Genomic DNA, 20,684 nt, shown 5'->3' on the forward strand with positions numbered 1-20,684 from the left:
TAAATGTTTCCCTTTACTACACATTGGGATAACTGCGACAGAATATAACAAGCGTGCTCACAGCGTCTATTTTTGTCCGAGATGTTAGATTGTTTGCGATTGAATAGTTAGAAAATAAACCCATGTTTATGTGTTTGGCACCTACCCTTCGACATACAGAAAGCGACGACCATGTGGGCGTGTAAGGTAACACTGCATTCGCGAAACGAGACACTAAAAAAGGGGCTTTGAAATTACAGCTTGATATAATTCCATATTCCACCTTTAGTTTTATAAAAAAGGACGATAATTGGAATGCCGAACGGTAAACAAAACAAAATCGCAGAAAACGTGTTATACATCTGTGCTGTCTTTAAATTTGGGGCTCGGTGAATCGGTCAGCGTGTTGTAATCTCAGCGTCTTTGTAGGTTAGAGCGCAGATACAGAGGTACTCGCCGCTTGGATTAAGTTAATTGATACAATGCATAAACGTGGCGACTTTCGGGTGGCTTTACGCTGCACAGTATTTGTTTTTCATTCAACAACAGAGCTATCGTGACAGGATCTAAATTAACGTTAATAACGAGTGGCTTTCCATTTTCAATGTCCGTTTCCTTTCCTAAAAAAATAGGCTTTTTTTCAGAACCGCATACGGACTTTTGGTCATTTGCATCTGGAATCGAGTTTTGTGAGTTTGAACTTGACATTTTGAGACTTTCACTTCCCCAGCTCTTTCCCTCGACCACAGGAAGGCGCTCCAGAGGCGGAAGCCGATGACTAAGAGTTTTGCTTTCTAACCACCCCTTCTTGTTATTTATTAAAAAATAAAACAAAACTTTCAGTGTTTAAGCATCTCTTGGGGAGTTCCTCGAATCCTCTGCACCTTTCCAGCGCATTAAATGTTGCAGATGTTTCATATCTGACCAGATCAAAGGGGGTTTAACCTTCCAAGTTGTCTTCAGCAATGTGTCTAAACACCTAAGCGTATATTGGAAAAAATATAGCTCCCCATCCCCGCCTGCAAATCATCTGAACTACAACTAAGTCCAGTCCATTGAAAAGTCAGCTTCCTCAGAAATGTTTGCGGTTTAAAGGGGACAGGTCGAAGTGTTCTCGCCAGCAAACTGCTTTGTCTTCGTTTGCCTAACTTTTTGTTTTTGTTTTTTACTTTTAAAAAAAAACAATCCCCCCCAAAAAAAGCTGTAAACCTCGTTAGTAGAATCAAACATTTGATATTTATTTAATTTAACATTTTCTTTTCTGTAAAACAACAACGGCAGGAAAATTCTTTGGACTTTAGCAGGTGGGTTTAAATTTCACACCAGACAGTTCACCGAGCGCCTGCAACATCCAGTCGGCGCCGAATAGAAATTTGCAGCCAACAGCATCCACTGCTTCTGAGATCCCAGAAACAAAAATCTCATCATATATTGAAATATTTCAGTTTCTTTTTACATCGCCTTACCTGAATTATATACACAATATTGCGGAATAATATCTCATACAATTTAACTTTTTTTTGTTTTAAAAACTATGCTGGTATATTTTTTTCTCTCTTAGTAACACTGGCCCTTATTTCGATTTATATTATTGCATTGTAGTTTTTCTTTTAACTTCTGTTGTCCGCTCTGTGCTATTCACTCTCTTCCTTGTGCTCTTTCCCCGTGCTGGAGTGGTTGTATAGACCTTGCGCCATTAAGTGGAGTGCCAAGGTGTTCTTTGATCCGCTAGCTTTCTTGATTTTGGCTCGCTTGTTCTGAAACCAGATTTTAATTTGGGATTCGTTGAGACTGAGTTCATGAGCCAAGCTCTGCCGGCGCTGTTCGGTTAGGTAGCGGTTAGTCTGAAACTCGGCTTTCAGTCTCTGTAACTGCTCCGCAGTGAACGCTGTCCTCGGTCGCTTGTCCTCTTTATTAAGATTCTTCTTCTTTGGTTTTCGTGACCTGGGACCTAAACAAAAACAAAATCAAATCCAACACTTTAAAAAAAAAAGCAGTAAATGTTGATTTTAAAAAGCCAAAAGAAAATCTATTTTTAACAATAAACTGCTACGAAAAAAAACATACAATTGTGAGCTTGCTCCCAAATACTCTACAATAAATCAAAACTTTACAAGATAACAGTGTGAGTTTCCGCCAGGGTTGCACATTTATCAGTCCCTCCTGATTTATCAATTAATTTCAACATGAAAACTCGCGGCCATCAGCTTTCAATTGTAATTTTTGGAAATTAGGTTATTCGCTAGTTTAGGTCAGAGTGGCGGTGGGTTAGATTTCTGAGGTCGGCCTACAGGAATTGACAGTTCCCTCTGCTCTATTAAACGCTATTATTTATTACATCCCCATAACGGCATCCAAAACTTATCCAGGTCCACAGTGTACAGCCTAAGTGTGCATCTTATTGCAAAATTAGACCCACTGAGTTAGTGCTGCCCGTGTGGCGCTTACTCTATTCCTAAACTCTGAAACCCCACTTCAGGCTGTTTAACCGCTTCTGAAATTTACTGGGCGTCGAGTTGACATGCTCCCCACTCCGATATGGCATATCTTCTTTGGTACAGGTGACACAATTCGGGAAATTTTGAGAAAAAGGGCATAGTAGATGACCGCATTTGAACTAACAGATTGTCTGCCGCTTGGTCATGTTGGTTTGATTTGGAAGATGTAATATTTATTGTGCTGATGGGATTTCCCCCGTTCAATGAGCAATCCAGAAAGGGAAAGACAGAATAAAAGTAACTCTGGCGTGCTCATTATTTGTTGTATGCAATTTGAAATCCATGTGAAGAATCGAATAGTAAGCAGGACGGCTCAATCACCATTTGTCTAAAAAAAATTTTAAATGACACTAAAATGGAGGGACCGAGGTTGGAAAGTAGTGAATTAACAGGAAACCCAATGGCGTGCGCGAGAGAGTATCCATTGGTAAATATTTTTGAATAAAGGGTAGGCAATAATGAGAGAGGGGGGTGTGAACGGTTCACTCCTACCTGAACGTGCAGTCAGGAAATATCCTAAAATGTTAAAAAAAAAGCAACACTTCAGCAAATGTTTGATTCGGTGCAGGATGCACATACAAGGTACAGTCACATTTCTCTGGCAAGTGGACTTTGGAAGGGAATGCATTTTAAAACAGACCGTATGGGAGAAGGGGACGTGGAGCCGATTGACACCTATTTGTGGTTGTAATAATAACCGTTATCGCAGGCGATGAATCAGAATGGGAACCAAGTGCAATTATTGGATAAGGAAGGTCTCCTGGTTTTTATATTTTGGCTCCCAGACGGCCATAATGCTGGGGTCGATTAAATTTTTAATGCCCGTCCTACGCCTCGGCTATGCTGAATTCAACAGACCACTATTACATTTGTAAAACTACATGGAAAAACAGTTTTATTTAGAACATACTCTTCTAATGTTCTGCTTTTCCAGAATCTCGCTTGGTTGTAATTTAAAATGAAGCAAGGCCGTGATAAAGTGAACGCATCACTGGCTGCACCCCCTCCCTCCTGCACATAGTCAACCCCCAAATTAAAGGCAATATTTCTACGGAATAAATACGACATCAGAACATTGCTGGAAATTGTGTAGTATTTTAGGGTAAATTATTTAGCCATGACTTTCATCTGGCCGAGGGCTGAAGTTGCATTTTCTGTCCGTTTAGAAATTTCAGATTCAGCTTCCAACGCAGCGCGTTAGCAATGAATTTACAGCGAGCGTTTCTCTTTTTTTTTAAAGAAAATTTACTCCTTACGAATTCCGTCGTCCAGTATGCTCCTTGAAAACTGCAAATCGGAAGCCGATCTAGTTTACAGAGGCCTACTTGCCTGATACAAAAATATGCTAAAGACTAGTCAACAAAGAGGGTCTATCTATCTCCCAGACAAACCCGAGCAATGGAGCGCAGCTTGAGCGTTTGCGTATGTTCAAAGCGATCAGACTGGTTTGTATTCGGGGGTGAAAAAAAAATCTTAGTTTCAGCAGCGGAAACCCCGAGTTACCGTCCATTTTAATCTAACAATGGCTTGGGCTCTGTCTGAAACAATGGGGCTTGTGAGAATTCACCCAGTAGATGCTCCTGTTGAAAAAAAATATGAACAGCAAACCCCGCTCCGGGAAGCAGTTTAACCAGGGCGTTTAAAAAAAACAGACTGTGCCTCTGCCTACAAACCTCGCCAACTTGAAAATCTACCCTTTGGCTTTCACGAGAAACCATAACGGAGTTCGACGTGATTCCAAAGTGTATCAAGTGAAGATTCAGCAGTATTCCCTTTTCCTCCCAGGGAGAGGGACATATTCTGGAATTTAGACACAAACACCCTCACTGGGAAAACATTAAATTATAAAGACGGACTGGATCTGAGGATATCCCACGTGTGTGTGTGTTGAGGGGGGGGGGGGGGGGGAGTGAGATCTCTTTTGTTATTTTGCAAATCGAAACCCATTTTCACAACAGCCAGCCGCACATCTCACGGTCACCGCTGCTGAACTGATCAATTCGGAGTAACTTTTTTTTCTGACATTGATTTACTGCAGAGCGGGGCTGTATAATATAGTGTCACGTGGAAAACAGTCGAAGTTTCTTTTGCAAGGCACAATGAAGTTAAACAAACAGGAGCAAAAAAAGAGGCGCTTTCACGTTGCCTTTAAAGTTTACAAACAACCTTGTTGCATTTTTTTTTGAAAGGCAGGGAATGAAACACAGTTTAAAGTTTTTTTTTAGGTTTGTGTGTGTGTTTTTGTGTGTGTGAGTGCTCTCTTACCTGAAGAAGGCCTGTCGGAGTATCTAGTGCAGTAAACCCATGCAGGCCATAACATGGGCTGCGAGACCGCGTTGCTGCTGCTCTGGGAACTGTCCGAATCTGAGTTCTGGGACTGCTCGGCGCTCTCTCCGTTCCTCAACGTTCCCTCAGCCGACACATCGCGTTTCTTTTCCGGGCCGGAAGGGCTGCTCGGAGCCCCTGCACCGACCCCGCTGCCGGCACTACCACCACCTCCTCCTCCTGGCCCAGGAGGACTGCCCCCGCTCTGTCCGGACGGACTGACGTTCTCCCTCCCGGGGATATGACCGGGTTCCCGGTAGCCGTCTTTCCTCTTACCAAAGTCCGGCCGGAGGATATTGTCGATGAAGAAGTTGGTGATGCGGTGGGGGAGCTGATGACCGGGTCCCTGCAGGAGGGGCAGGATGATCGCACGGTTCGACGCGTCGCTCGACTCCTGGTTGGCTCCACGGTGGTTACTCGCATCATTTCCTTCCATAGTGTGGATGTTAGAAAGCTTCGCAACTCTTTCAGCTTGCTTCCAAATTGCAACCACCCGCCCACGCCCGCCCCCCCCAAAAAAACACACACTTTGTTGCGATCGTCCGCTCACTGGACAACGATATCCAACTTGGCTTGAGAGGTAGGCGCAGAGCAAAGGCACCGAATCTTGCTCCTCTGTGTCTGTATATATGTATATATATAGAGAGAGCAATATATTTACAAGACCTCTCTCGTTTAATTTCGTCCCAGCATCAATCTCTGAAGCCCTCTCTCTCTCTCTCACACACACACACCCTACCCACCCCCCACCCTCCCCCCGTCTCTGTCCCTTCGCTGTCGTGCTCTATGGACGAATCTTCATACTTTCTCTTGCTCCTCAGTGGCACAGTCAGGTATCCATAGTTCACTGTTATTCAGCAGCCTTCACTTTCCGAGCCTGTGACCTCCTCTCGACTTGTACAGCAGCACCGAGAAGACAGCAGCAGCAGCCGTGCTTTTTTATACACACTCACACACAGCCACTCTCTGTACGCTGGCAAATAAATATTACAGAGAGCCGCCAACTGATCCAGAAATACTTCCACTCTGCTGGATTTTTTTGTTCTTTTTTTAATAGGGCCCATCACGTGACCCTGGTCCCCGGTATCCTGGACACGTGCCTCCGTCCAATAGACGGGAGGGTTTTTCACCACATGACGATGACACTTTCCCAGTCGATGACACCAGTGCCTTCCATCTCTCCCCCACTTTCCTCCTCCCCCCCTCTCATATATATATATATATGTACACACACCCCTTTTTACTTCAACCCGTAATACTCCTCCAAGGCACGACCACAACACAGAGAGGGGAGAAGAGGAAACAGCACCCCGTAACTGCCTCCCCAATCAGTGCTTCATCTGTTTTATATCTGTCCAGCGCCAGTCGATTGCAGCCAACAGCAGATACTACAGCTCTACCATGACAATTGGGGTTCCTGCTCAGTGACACTGTACAATAGACATCTCTGTTTCTGCACACACCTACCCACAATCCTCCGCTCGCTTATAACAAATATTTATTTCATTGGGTGTTAAGGGATTTGGGGGGTGGGGGAGGCAGAGAGAGAGAGAGAGAGTTCCCTTTTACAATTGAAAGCTTCCTTCATTCCAGCGTCAATTTGTCCAATCACTGCACCGACATTGCAAAAGCTCCAGCCTGGAATTAGATAGGATTTCCCCGTGTTCAGAAAGTCTCAACTTGAGGGGAAGTGAATTGCAGAGCGAGGTTAGGGCCCTGGGACTGGAGAGGTGCTCCCGAGCATTTAACAACACCTCCTTGTGTTATTGTTTTGTGTGTGTGATAGAGGTAAAGAGAAAGAGAGAGAGAGACTGTGTGTGTGAGAGAGAGAGACACAGACTGCGTGTGTGTGAGAGAGAGAGACTGTGTGTGAGAGGGAGAGAGAGACTGTGTGTGTGAGAGAGAGAGAGAGACTGTATGTATATGTGTGTGTGAGAGAGAGACTGTGTGAGAGTGTGTATGTATGTGTGAGAGAGAGAGTGTGTTGTGTGTGAGGGAGAGACTGTGTGAGGGAGAGAGACTGTATGTGTATGTGTGTGAGTGAGAGAGAGAGACTGTGTGAGAGGGAGAGAGAGAGACTGTGTGTGAGAGAGAGAGAGACTGTGTGAGAGAGTGTATGTGAGAGAGAGAATGTGTGTCTGTAAGAGAGAGTCTGTGTGTGTGAATAAGAGAGAGAGACCGTGTTTGTGTGTGTGTGAATGAGAGCGTGTGAATGAGTATGTTTGTGTGTGTGAATGAGTGTGTGAATGAGAGTGTGTGTGAATGAGAGTGTGTATGTGAATTTGTGTGTGAATAAGAGTGTGTGTATGTGTGTGTGTTTGTGTTTGTGTGTGTGTGTGAATAAGAGAGTGTGTGTGTGTGTGTAGGCAAACGGTTCTCCACGACCCAAACTCTTGCGAGGATGGGGAGGGGCGCGAAGGGAAAGGAAACATCAGAAATTGTTGGGGATACTCAGTAGCTCTGTGTGCAGAGAGAAAGCAGAGTTTACGCGTTGGACATGGCCCAGTGACCCCTCTTCAGCAACGGGAAGGACACGGGACAAAAGCCAAGCCGGTCACCGCTCCGCTGGCTGCCTGGCCAGGGCCTGGGTTTAAAGCTGACCGCGCCACTAGCTGGACCATGAGAATCCTTCCCAGCGGAGCCCTACCCGCCCCTCTCCCCTTCCTTGTGACTCGGGAGTTGGTTTCGATTGGAAAGTTGCTGCGCACTGGCTGATATGACAGAGCGAGCTCTAGTGAGGCAGACCCCGCTTTGTTTATCTTCGCTCCTCTGCCCTCCCCTTCTCTCTTTACATCCCTGACCTCGCCGCTCTTCTTTCGCGGTACATTTTTAATGGGAAGGCCGTCTCCCCCCCCCCCCCCCACCACAACCCGGGGGCGAGTGGAAGGGACGGGAAAGGCACCGAGAGCGGTGGGATAGTTGGGAATGCCATGTGATGAGCTGAAGGCAGCCCGCGTTAGTCTCAATGTGCCCCACTCCGCCTGCAGCCCCCGGCCTCCGCATCGAATGCGGATCGCATTTATTTCTGTACCTCCTCAGTTCCTCCCACAACAGGCACTTCACCTCCGCCTGAGCACTTTCAGGTCCCTCAATCCGCTAAAGTTTGGACAGAAAGCGGCAGCGACGCGGATTTGTGTTTATTTTTGCATAACATTTTGTATCTCTCTCTCTCTTCGGTGGGACCTGTCGGTCCATTGCTCTCGCCCCTGTTTTCCCGAGACCCGGGAAAGCATGACAAAGCGATTAAGAGAGACTCCACCAAGCAGTTTGCGAAGCTTTAACCGCTCTAGCGCGCTAATACCCACTTATTAAAGCCCTTTAAAGCTGTTGCAAAGGTGTTTGGCCAACAGGCATTTTCCTTGCGGGCCTTGACCAGTTGAAGCAAGTTATAGTTTCAGCCGGGTCGGGTGTTAATTGGGTGCACTTTAAATGCCTCGCCTTTGGCTTTAATCTTCCGATGGCAATGATGCCACGTTTGGAAGTCTTTACGTGGCTGATCAAGCACCGCCACAGCATTGGGGTCTTCGGGCCATGCTGCGCTCCTGAAAGGCGCTTTACGAATGCAGATTGTTTGCTGGTTCGGATCAGGCAGTGTCATTCAGAGCTTGGGTCAGTTTTATTGTGGAAACTCTCGTCAACTATCATGTACCCATTCAGAGTTAATGCCATTTATTACCCCCATTATTCTTAGTTTGCGTTGATCTCTCTCCCTTCCTCCCCTCTCGCTTTTTGTGTGTGTGTGTGTGTGTGGGGGGGGGGGGGGGGGAGGCGGAGAGTCATTTCCCGGGTGATATTTGAAATGGTGAATTCAAATAATTTGGTTTCTTCGTCTGCATCCAAGTTTTTCAAATACATAAGCAAAGCTGCAGTCAAACCTGCATGCATGAAGCCAATAATTCACTGTTTTCCATATTGTTACCAATATAACGTCCCTGGCTTTTGTAATGCTGACAGTTTTGTTTTGTTTCGGATTTTAAAAAAATATTTTCTGGATGGAATATAGCCTTTCATCTTCAACAGCATCCTCCGCATGCCATACTGTGACTTGTGGCTGGAATGTGCTCTGTTTCACTCTCCTGACCCCATCACAATCCCATGAGTTTGCTAAAATTGATATTATAATTCTAATGTAAATCAGGCTGCGCTCTTTCCACTGAACATCCTGGGTAAAATACCCCATTTCCCACAATTCATACAAATACACAGAAAACACCCTTTCCCCGGTTTCAGGGATGAGCCTGGCATTTCTTGTCTCTGTTGCCTACATACAGGCTAATGTAGGCCGGTTATTCATTGCAGAAGAGCCATGTGAACGGTGAAGGTTTATTTCTGAGTAGTTATTCGTCGGGCCTCCCCTCCTATACTGCAAAGAGTGCACTGCGAAGATACTTCCTAAGGTCCATCAGGACCCTCTCGAGTCGTTAAAGGCGCCATACAAATCCAAGCCATCCTTTGGGGAGAAATGATATGGCGGAGCTGATGTTGGACTGGGGTGGACATAGTTAAAAATCACACAACACCAGGTTATAGTCCAACAAGTTTATTTGGAAGCACTAGCTTTGGGAACGCTGTTTCTTCATCGGGTTAGCTATGAAAGACTTAACAGCAATCTCGGTTTGTTCAATATATCACTTCAGTTGCATGACACTGTAATCTTTAGTTATAAATTCGGTCTTACCTGCTCCACAGCTACCTGATGAAGGAGCAGCGCTCCGACAGCTAGTGCTTCCAAATAAACCTCTTGGACTATAACTCAGTGTGCATAGAACATAGAACATAGAAGAATACAGCGCAGTACAGGCCCTTTGGCCCTCGATGTTGCGACGATCCAAGCCCACCTAATCTACACTAGCCCACTATCCTCCACATGCCTATCCAATGCCCGTTTAAATGCCCATAAAGAGGGAGAGTCCACCACTGCTACTGGCAGGGCATTCCATGAACTCACGACTCGCTGAGTAAAGAATCTACCCCTAACATCTGTCCTATACCTACCCCCCCCCTTAATTTAAAGCTATGCCCCCTTGTAATAGCTGACTCCATACGTGGAAAAAGGTATGATGTTTAACGTTTTGGTGAAAACGTTAGAGACGATGAAAGCCTTGAGTAGGGTGAGGGTTTGTTTGTCACAGACAGTGATTCCCTGTTCGGCTCAGGAGAAGAAGAGAAAGGCAACAGGAGCTCGGGACTGTTACAAACTTTGCCCATCTTCCTTTTCCAGCGATGACAGCCCAGAGATTCTCTGCCTATCCTTTTCATACACTGTGTTGCCGGCTTTTGTATTGAATTCGAGTCACCTCCCACTCTCATCATGCACACACACAGCAAGATCATTATACTTTCTGATTAAACATGTTCAAAAATGTTATTTCACGCCTCTGGAGCAGGTGGGACTTCAATCCGGGCCTCCTAGCTCAGAAATAGGGACAGTACCACTGCACGACAAGAGCCAGATCGTTATAACCTGAGGCTGGTTATTTCAGTCGAAATAGTTCTGAAGGCTAAGTGTGTTGATAAACTTTGCCCCAATATCAGTAACAGGAATCGATAAAACCCACAACTTGAATCAAGCTCGCCACACGTCAGGCACAATGGCCCAGGTCTTTGTATTTAGTTTAGGAGGGAGGTGAATTAGCTGGCAGGCCAAAGCCTAATGTGTGTGTGTGTGTGTGTGTGTGTGCGTGTGTTGGGTTCTGGGTGGTGGTAGTGAGGAGATGTTCTCAGTGAAATTTCATACCGAAAGTCATCGACCCCGCTTACAGTGACCAGAACATTAAGCATCCAGGGACCTTTAGGCTGACTACCCGCCAGCAGAAACGGTCACACATTTCTGAGTAAATACACTCCAGAACACAGACCTGTTGATGTTGACACTGCCCATTCAGTTAGCGTTTGTTTACCGCACTGAGCAGAACAATCAAACGAACTGGGACAAAAATTCCAGCCGTTTGCAGGTTTATTCAGTCATGCTGCTGTTCTCTTTACCAGGTTCTCCAACAACCTGTTTTACGGCACAACCACATTGTTTTTGTCCTTTAGTAGCAGCCTGGTAATCTAATCCTGGTGCCTTGACATATACAGCACAAGGATACTGAGAACCGGTACATTCTCCTGTAATTGAACCACCTACGATCTGAGCATCTGCTCCATGGAGACATTGTTTATGTGAGCTGCCCTTCCCATTCACCGGACATTCTCTCTCCTCCTTGAGTTCAATATCATTTTCCGAAACACTGACCTCCTCTAAAGAGGCTGAAAGGTTAAGGGACATTTCAGTATGAGCGTTGCTTAGTCTCTTGCCATGTCTGATATTTCTTCACAAATTGATTCAAACGCTGAGTATTGAGAATCCATGTGCCCCTACAGACCTTGGGTAAGAAACGCCAGTCTGTTGCTGATATATCAAAAGGCAATAATTCTAAAGACGTTATCCCTTTGGCATGCTTGAATCAATGAGGCAACAAGAAATCAAAATATCCACTTAATTTCAAAGAATATTGCCATTAATATTGTCCCACTCCGTTTCTTTTTTGAGTGTTTCCTCACCTCGTCTAACATAGTCAGATCTTCCGCTTTTTTTTTAGAATTCAGGAATATACTTGATGAATTAGGGGGCACTTTCCCCGTCAGCACTGTGATTGCACTAACTAGAGCTGAGTGCTGGGTAAAGTGCAGCAACTTCCAAATAGAAGCACAACATGTTCCCTCGTTCTGCCACAATACTGCTGTTGATCATTCCAACTGAGGAATAATTCGGGTAGGTAGTCTGAAATTTGCTGGCGTCTTGATGTTCAACACAACATTTCCAGCAAATATTCCGTGTCTGCTTGCTTTTTTTTTATTAATCCCCTGCTCGGGGACTTAATTTTCACAATTTGGACAAGGTACGAATGAAATCATTCAACTGGCAGTTTAATCATTAATTAGTGTGTGTGATGATATCAGTGAGAACGTTCTCTCTGTTTGGGGAGAGAAAGAGGGAGGAAAACTTCATCAAAGCATTAATCAAGTTGCGACATTTCCCTCTTTAACGCAGCTCCCCCTGACTGTTGCTATCGGTGAATGATAGTTTAGAGTTCCCTACCTCGGTAGCAAAACGAAGATGCTTTAAACTTTTTTTAAACAAAAGCTTGCGTGATAGACACAAAGAGTAAAGGGATGTTATGAGCCAAGTTCTTCTGGAATCTCCCTACGGCCTGCCCTGGGAATGCACAGCATGGCTTTTAGACGACTAGAAACTGGATTATTTTAATAGGAGAATCAAAAATCGGAACTAATCCGTCACTAGGTATCCCAGTTCTACTCTCTCCCGAGCTCTGCATTTAGTTGCAGAAAAACTTTTCCGGATCACGCGTAAGGGAGTTAGTAGGGAATGCTTGAGTGTTATTTTATTTATAATGGGAGTGTTGTTGTTGGAAGCGGATTATTACTGCAAGACAAATCTAAAGTGAAAGGAAAGGCAGTTTGAGATACCTGGTAGAGAAGCGCTTCTTTTTCATATCGGTTGAGTTGAGCTCCACACCAATTAGAAACTGGGTGCTTGCGAGCTAATGGCTGACCAACTTGTAATGGGGTCCTTCTGTGATTTGAGTCCAAAGGTGTGAAATGATAGACAAGGACGCAGACTGGGGGATTGCAGAATTCATCAAAAAATGGAGAAGGATCCTCATTTCAGCAGCTGGGTAAAAAGGGCACGGGATGAGCGGGGGACGCTGCCACATTATTGTCCGGGGCTCTGGGACCAGTTCACAGTCTTACATAGTGCAAGCTCAGAGATGAGAAAGTCAATTGCAAATTAGCATTAATTCCTCCTCTTCCCAGTGTTGTTTTTTCTTCAGCATTCGAAATGTGCCAAAAAAAAAACCCTCTCTTTTTTCCCCAAAGAAAACCCTCGAGTTTTTTTAACCGCCCTACTTCCGAGCTGCTAATCCTTGCAGACACAACAAGGAGTATTGTGACCGTAAACCCCTGCAACACTATCCGATTCGGGGTATTAACGTAGGCCCAAGCGAAGGAAACAAGATCCGCTCGGCCTTTCAGACACACACACACACAAAAGTGGCGAATTCTTTTGGATTTTCACGTCGGTATAATTTTCTGCTAACAGGGGGTGCAGCAAACAACCTCAATTAAAGTGACAATTTGAACCCGGGCATTCGATTCTCATTAGTAAGGAAAGGTCACTTTTCAACAATCCTTTTAAATTCACATGAAGTCGGCACTTAAATGTGAAGGGGTTATACAAATTAGATGTGTACATGCACACGTATTACATGTGTGCGTGTGTTTATATACCTTGAGATAGTAACAAAATAAACGTTGGACCGCCCCGAGGAGCCACTGTTAATTGCAGCTTTGAGGAGCATATGGATTCAATGTTTATAAAACCAATAGTTGACACGTCTTTTTGGTGATTGTGGACTCTTGTGAATGGAACAGTTCACTCTCATTGCACTCACTCAGTTTAAAAGTCTTGCCTGAATCCTTTTCCTCGACTTTGTTAATGTGAATGGTGTGCTATTTTAGCTTTCTGTTAAAAATAATGAAAGCCCAGATAAAGCGAAAAGAAAACACGTCAACGTGTTCCCCTCAAATTAGCTAATCGGTTGCAAATGCCCAGGTTTCGGTGTCTCTGGTATTTACTAAAGGCGCGCCCCCTCCCCCGCCCCCCATCCCGTCCCATTCCACTTTTTGTCAATCTCATTAAATATAAATCCAGCGTTTTCTGACACTGCCAGAGATGCGCTTGTGTTCAAGTTTAATTTGTACCTTCCATGAAAGAAAATTGACGCCGCGACTTATTAAAACAAAATGAAAGGCGAGCTTTAATTAAACATGTTTGGCTGAGAGTTCAAGTCAAAGGATCTTGTAATTTCCGAAGCAGCAAGGCGTTTGGCACCGTGTTAAGCCTGTATGAATGGGCCGAACGCTATTCTCACGGAAGTAGCGCATGAACTTTGCGTGGAGTTTAAATTTCTCAAAATTTCTCTCCATCAAAACTGCTTAAGCAAAAGTGAATGGCTGTACTCGGGTAAATCTCGCCTACGTGTATCTTCACACACATTGGGATTTCACATCTGAGCCTTGTACAATATTCAGAATGTCATTGGCAATTCAGTGCTATAGGTCAGGGGTGTCACACTTGTCTCCGTATTTAAAAGTATTTATGAATGAACGGCGTTGCCAATTGCCAGCCCATAGATCATAGAGGCGAGTGACTACAAGGATGTGGTCCAATGAATCGGCGCAACAGCAGTCCGAACACAATGCAAGGGGTCACAATCTGAATCCTTAAGCATCAAACATGCGGATGGGAGAAGCCAGATTGCTAGGAAGTCATTAAATGTAATTTTATTCTTTCTTTGAAAAAAAAGAGAGGGAGAGGGAGCGAAAATTGAGTGCTTACGGTATGAGCCAGGACCTGTGTGAGTTGATTGCAAACCTTATAGCTGGGCGTACTGTCAACAAAACACATTTCAAATCGCCCCCTATGAGAGCTCAGCAGATGACGCAATTTCTATTAAAATGCAGGCGTTATCTAAAGCGTGAAACATCTGCTTTTCTTTCCAAATGGACTTTCCCTCTGACAATGGTTTGAAAGCTGGAGTTCCTCTTCATATATTCAAATTGTAGTAAACTATGTGTGTGTGTGTGAGAGAGAGAGGGTCTGTGGTCGTGATCTTACGCAGGGCAATTTTGTTTATGTTGTAACAACTTACTGCATTTTCTGGCCACCCGTGAAATCCCTATCGGGAGGTTGATTAGAAAAACACTCAAATTGGTGTTTACCCCAAACCAATAAAAGCTGCAGCAAACCAGTCAATGCTGCACACTTTCTGTTCCAAAGAAAAAAACCCAACATTTGAAAGCTAACGATGCTTTCTCACGATAGAGCGGTTGGAGTTGACTGTTCATTTCGCCGTCTCGATATGATTGGATTTTAATTACAACAGTATCGATGTCCAATTCGGCGCCCGCTAGCTGTGGTTTATCGCCTTCCTCGCTTTTTTGTTGCTGTTGCTCAGTGTTTGATCCAACTCCTTTTGAAAGGGTATGCGGAGGCATCAAGGGCTTCTGTTCCGCGGAGTGGACACTTTGGGGAGAGAACGAGAGAGAGAGAGAGAGAAAAAAAGTTGCGAAAGATAATTTCTGGGTTTTAATTACTCTTTAATCCGCCTGATCGCCGCGGCGTGAAGAAATCCCCTCTGAATGGGTCTGTCTGAAAAGCGCTAGCAGCTCCTAATCGAGCCCTTTGCAGCAGTGTATTACACAGTCCGCTATCCTAAAACGCAATTAAGGACCTGTAGATAAACCTAATTGAATGATGGTTCTTGTCTTTGGAGACACCGTTTAGTAAAATGGCTTCATTGACAGCCGAAGCCTGGTCATTTATCCTGCTTTCAAGTCTTGGTGTAGACGGCGCAGGCTATAATAGGATGAAAAACAATTTCCAGTCATTAGTCTTTCAAATTAACGATGTCCTGGTCCGTTTTTATTCTTGGATGCCATTGCCTGATATTTTCATTAGCTCAGGAAAATGCATACGTGGATTCCAGGCGATATTATCATAACCTCAAAGAGGGAAATAAATGACAACAATTAGGAAGACACTAACAGTCGCTAATGTGTTCGCCTCGGTTGCTTTCCATTGGAATTACTGCAGGGAGAACACGTTTGCAGCGTGAAAAGGAGCAGGTCTGGGAACACAAGAACCCAGAAACGAAATGTTTGAAATTTATACATATATATGTATATGGGATCATATAACATGCTCTGTGACAACACACACCGAGGTATTAAGGAGTTCTCTGCGCTGAACAGACACGAGCTGGTGATTAATAAGTGGGACATCAGAGATTTCCCATTTCACAGCTTTCTCATTCTATGTAGAAGGATCTTATTTTAAGGTTCCAGCGCCTTATCTGTTCCAAATTCTCCATGTTGCACAGAATCGAACGATTTGCTACTTCTGGATGTTAAAAGCATAGTCATTCCGGTGTTAGCTGAACGATCACCCAGTGTACACGGTGGAATCCAGGGAGTAGACTATTTTCTAAGGGGCTAACTGTACACTGCATGCAGAAACGATCGATTCAAGATAATGTAAGCATCAATGACACCGCACACATTTCAGTATGAGGCACTCGACCCAAAACCCTAACATTGTGTTCTCGATGAAACTAACTAAACAGTCAGCTCCGGTTAAATGGCGCCTGGCACTTGCTCCTTCTCTGAAGAAGCTGTCTCACTGAACTGAGGCATGTTTTACGATTTTTAAAGAAAATTTTCGTAGTTGCAATTATCAGGAATCACACAAAGGCGAGTTGGGCCACATCTGTTGACATTCCTGGCCTTCATTTCTTCGTCGTGAGGGCTTCCACATTCAATCCTGAAAAGAGGAAGCAATTTCTGAGGAAGTGCTGCTTGAGCCAAACAAAAAAAAACTTCTGATCAAAACTTTCACCCACAGCTTTCACTTTTCTCTGTTTCGTCATGATATCGATAAATATTGCCCAAAACAAAGACAGCTTCCTTCCAATCTTCAGGTTTTGGTTTTGAGTTTCAAATAATTGTTCCGATTTTTGCTTCCGTTTGATTGCTGAGAAATCCGGAGTGTTCAGAAAATGAGATTCCTGACAAACATTCAGCAGTCAGAGCCTAGGGTGGGGGTGGCGGAGGAGGTAATCTGTGTTCGCTGCCTTTCCACCTTATATATGTGAAACGGCTAACTAATTGAGACTGTCATCCTGCCGGAGCTGAGGCAACTAAAGAGCGACATGCATTTAGAATTGAAGGAAAGTTTGGGGGGAAAAAAGTTCAAATATAGGACAACCATAACGGTTCAATCCACGGTAACTGCAACATGAAAATCAAACACTATAATCCAAGTTACTGCATGTGGATACATTCGAGAGAATAAAAAAGCCGTCGGGCTCATTTTAAATAAGTCACATCCGTCGAAAATATGACCCTTTGCATTTTAATCAGACAAGAAATCCTTCAGATGTGTGGAAACATGCACATATTTTGTGTACATGTACAACTACAGAACGAATAATGCCGAGCAAAAATCATTAGCCCTCTTCCTCTCTTGGGAGAGGAAAATAAAGTGACTTAACGCTTTTTTTTTAAGAACTGGGGAATGAAATGTGTCTGCACATTTCATTTCCAGGTCTCGCTAGCACCTTACTATCGAAAACTTGACACTGTGGAGCCCCAAGCTTTTGGGAGCCGGCACCATGACCAATCGGTCCACAGACAACAAACGTCTGGAATTTGAATTCCCAACAAAATAGTTTCCAAAGACCCCTGTTAATAAACTTGACTTGTATATCTGCACACCGGAAGCGTTGATAATAGATGAAAAGGAAGATCTCAGTGCCCCTAATGCCAGGCAGAAGGTATGCAGAGGAACCGGGCTATTACTGTGACCCTGCAGCGAATGGTAACTTTCAGAATCACGAGGGCTTGCTTTTCTTGTTCATTCAGGGAGCTTTCAGCCTGTGCAAAGTTTTGGTTCAGCTACCCAGAACTTCCGTTCTGGCTAAAGTAATCCCGATTTGATGAATCCACAAAAGACATCTTTTTTGTTCTGACACGGCTATAAAGGGGACGTTCACCCCCACCCCTCCCCGCCCTGATTTTTCACCCTCCTCCATTTCCAACCTAGTTACCAGATAGCATTGCCACTGCAGAGTGTCAGTCAGTCCCACAGTTTGTAATCACAGGCCATATTGCCTTTCATCAGGGGTTCTGCTGTTCACTTCACACACTGCACGTTTCCCCATCTTTAATCTGCTCGATCCTACCAACATCCAGGCCCTGGGTTTTCTGTCCTTATTCCTCATTCGCTATAAAATGCGTCCCCGAATAAACCAAAACAATTATGGGGAATGGCGCTTGTTATTTTGTCCCCATCTAGAAACGTCCAGCCACAATGTGCAGCATTTTAAACTCGGCCCTTGCTTGCTTTAATCCCTGATATTTAGCAATTATGAATTCTCAGAAACTCATTAAAGTCCAAGACAATACAATCCTCTCGCACCGCCTCTAGCCACAGCTGTGGGCTACAATAAACCTAATTATCATAGGCGCCAGCTTTCCAAACATTTTTCAGGGGTGTACAAGTCAAAGTTCAGGTTTAAAAGACGGAACATGCTAAAAGAAAACATTACCACAACAGACCGTTCCTTAGATATACACACATGTAAAGATATTTGCAGCCAATATCCAATTTAAATTCGAGCTTTTGGTGCGAGACCTCAGTTGTAAAGCCTCCCGGAGTTAGCAGCTATGCTAATTACCCCTGTGGGTTATGGAATGACCAGATAGTTCGTTATAAAGATGGAATGTGACCACGAGAAGGTCCAGTTACACCCTAGAGGTTAATCTGGTAATTTGACGAAACCTTTTCTTTCCCCCCGCTGTTATCGACTTAAAGCTATCTTTCCCCACCCTCCGCGTGTTTCTTAAAACAAAACATCTCCGGGTTAGGTCTGTTCAGCATCTCCCTCCCATCTCCATTCCCAGAAAAAAAAGGCGGCTTCCTCAGTGTATTTAAATAGAATAAGCCGAAGAGTTAGGGCTTTAAATGGGGCTGAAGCAGTGCTCCGTAATCTTACGCGCAGAAAATTGCAGTCTGTGTTTATTTGTCACAGTCAGTGACCAGGACTCGGAGCGGTACAGAGACATTCACAGAAGGCACTTTCTCTGGGTAGCGGGGAGTGACTCGGCCCCCGTGTCCTTATCCCGGGGGAGGACTGGCCCTTTGATGTCAATCACTGCTGTCCCGCACAATGCACACTGCCCCAGCTTCCCATTGACAAGGTCCATCGTTCTGTCATCACCCCGCCGTGCACTCGGCAGGGTCCCAGAGTGAACTGGTTCATCCCACGCAGGAGCTACAGGTGTGGGGAGTTTGAAAACTTGGGAATAAACCCATTTGTGAGTGTCAGACATCCTGGCACTCTAAGAAAAAAAAAGAAAAAAAAACCCATTTGTGTGGAAGCAATGCGGGTCTCCCCAAACAGTTCACACAGGAGTTCTTGAGGGTCACTCGAACCGAAACGTAAACTCTGATTTCTCTCCACAGATACTGCCAGACCTGCCGAACTTTTCCAGCAATTTCTGATTTTAGTTCACGCCGTCAGTTACTTTGAGTCGATTGGGGGAGGTTTGGCATTCCAGTGCTACTGTTCCAGAAATACTGAGTTCGAGCCCAATCAGGTCTAGAACTGTGTCCTAACATTAGCAGGTAACTTTGAAAGGCAATTAATTTTGGGCTTCCCAGCTAAGCAACAATTTCAATTTCTCACCTTTGTTTTCAAATGCTTCCATGACATTCCCATCTCAACTCTCCTCAAACCCAGTAACCCTCCAAGAAGGGGATCAGGTGGCTGGACGGCTGGTTTGCAATGCAGAGTGCTGCCAACAGCGCAGGTTCACTTCTCAGACCGCCTAACGTTACCAGGAAGGACACTCCTCCTCAACTCTCTCCTTGCCTGAAAAGCGTTGACCTGCAGGTTAAACCACCACCGCCCCTCATCTCCCTCTGTAATGGGCAGGCAGCCCTATGGTCTGGTAAAGCGAGCAACTTTACCTTCCCTTTAGCCCTCCAAGATCTTTATGCACACCCTATGCTTTCCTCTCATGGCTCCTTCCATTGAATTACTCCATCACTGGTGCTCACCCCTTCAGTTAGGCAGGTCCGAAGCATTAGAATTCTCTCCCTGCATCTCTTCTGTTGTCTACCAAAGAGGATCCTTGAAACTGACCGCTTTAGCCAAGCTGCTACACAATTGGCTGAATATATGGCCCCGTGAAATGCTTTGGGGAGCATATGCACGCAGAGGATGTCAGTCATTGTAAGAGTGTAAAACCCAAAACTCATTTTTGTGTATTGACAAAACATTTAGAGGGTGTGCCAGTTTGTTGGGGTAGCTATTCCAAACGAACAGTAACATATGCAACTCCAGTGGGAGTGCAGATATTCTGAAGATCCATCATGGTCCAGTAATAAATATTTGGGAGCAGCGTCAAGTCAGCCTGCACTGCCTTTCATATCTGAGCCAGTCCCCATGTCAGTAAACCACTTCAATATATCCTGTCCGCTGCACTTTAATAACACATCAGTCCTCTTAGCATCACTAAACCTCTAATCATGCTGCCCTAATCTCCAGTGCTTCACATTAGTGTGCTTTTTGCCTACTATTTTAGCATATTACAAACTGGTTTTACCTTTCCCTCCAATGCTAAACTTGTGCAATATGAACCATGCATTCAAACCTGAACTAATTCTGAAGTGAGATGTTGACCTCTTCTTCTAAAGACTCATGATTGAGGTGATATTTGTACCATAACTCCTATAATAGTGCAAAATGAACTGGCTTCACAGCTGAAATGTAACGTTTACACTTCTAACTTGTATCACTCCACTCCAGTACTTATGCTACATACTTCAGTAATTTTTTTTCACATGCCTTTTAACCTTGCTGTTGGGTATATCAACTCAACCATGCCTTTTATCTGTTCTGACCACAGCTTCTGATATGGCCTTAGATTTACACCAGTCCTGAAGGCGTGCTGTCACCTTCCAATGTTTCTCACCAATCAATAATGTTTGGAACATGAACCAAGTCATTTTGCAGTCAGTTTGGATCTTGCCTCCAGATTTACACTGTGTGTGTTTAGCATGGATACAAAGCAAAATATGCAGTGTAATGTAATGTATTTTGAAGCTGAGATGATCTCTTATTTTGTGAACTTTCACATCACATACATTAATTCAATTCATAAATTCTGGGTGCCTTTACAAATGTTTCTCGTCTGCCTTACTCCCTCTGACCAAACCCTCCTTTCGCTCTTTTTGTGGTTGTTACTTGG

The 20,684-nt window shown here is 44.4% G+C and overlaps 2 protein-coding genes across 3 annotated transcripts in view; both read right to left on the minus strand.

The window, feature by feature from the left end:
* Window positions 1–1,174: 1,174 nt before the first annotated feature.
* LOC122550366 (homeobox protein engrailed-2b-like) lies at window positions 1,175–5,811 on the minus strand. 2 transcript variants are annotated; one of them, XM_043691093.1, is made up of 3 exons: window positions 4,743–5,811; window positions 2,970–2,993; window positions 1,175–1,930 (listed from the first exon to the last, which is right to left on the minus strand). In XM_043691093.1, exons 1-3 carry the CDS (start codon window positions 5,236–5,238, stop codon window positions 1,614–1,616), a joined length of 837 nt encoding a protein of 278 aa, XP_043547028.1. In that variant the 5' UTR covers window positions 5,239–5,811; the 3' UTR covers window positions 1,175–1,613. The 2 variants fall into 2 exon arrangements, with proteins under 2 accessions (XP_043547028.1, XP_043547029.1); XM_043691094.1 differs by lacking the exon at window positions 2,970–2,993.
* A 4,947-nt stretch (window positions 5,812–10,758) lies between these two features.
* The window catches only part of LOC122550326 (protein rtoA-like), a 72,402-nt gene continuing 62,476 nt past the window's right edge, over window positions 10,759–20,684 (minus strand). The window contains exons 3-4 of the mRNA XM_043691051.1: window positions 14,690–14,842; window positions 10,759–11,054 (exon numbers count right to left, since the gene is read on the minus strand). Of these exons, the coding sequence (XP_043546986.1) occupies window positions 10,759–11,054; window positions 14,690–14,842 (449 nt within the window). The remainder of the gene's footprint in view (window positions 11,055–14,689; window positions 14,843–20,684) is intronic.

This window comes from Chiloscyllium plagiosum, chromosome 5 (assembly GCF_004010195.1).
Source record: "Chiloscyllium plagiosum isolate BGI_BamShark_2017 chromosome 5, ASM401019v2, whole genome shotgun sequence".
Lineage (NCBI taxonomy): Eukaryota > Metazoa > Chordata > Chondrichthyes > Orectolobiformes > Hemiscylliidae > Chiloscyllium > Chiloscyllium plagiosum.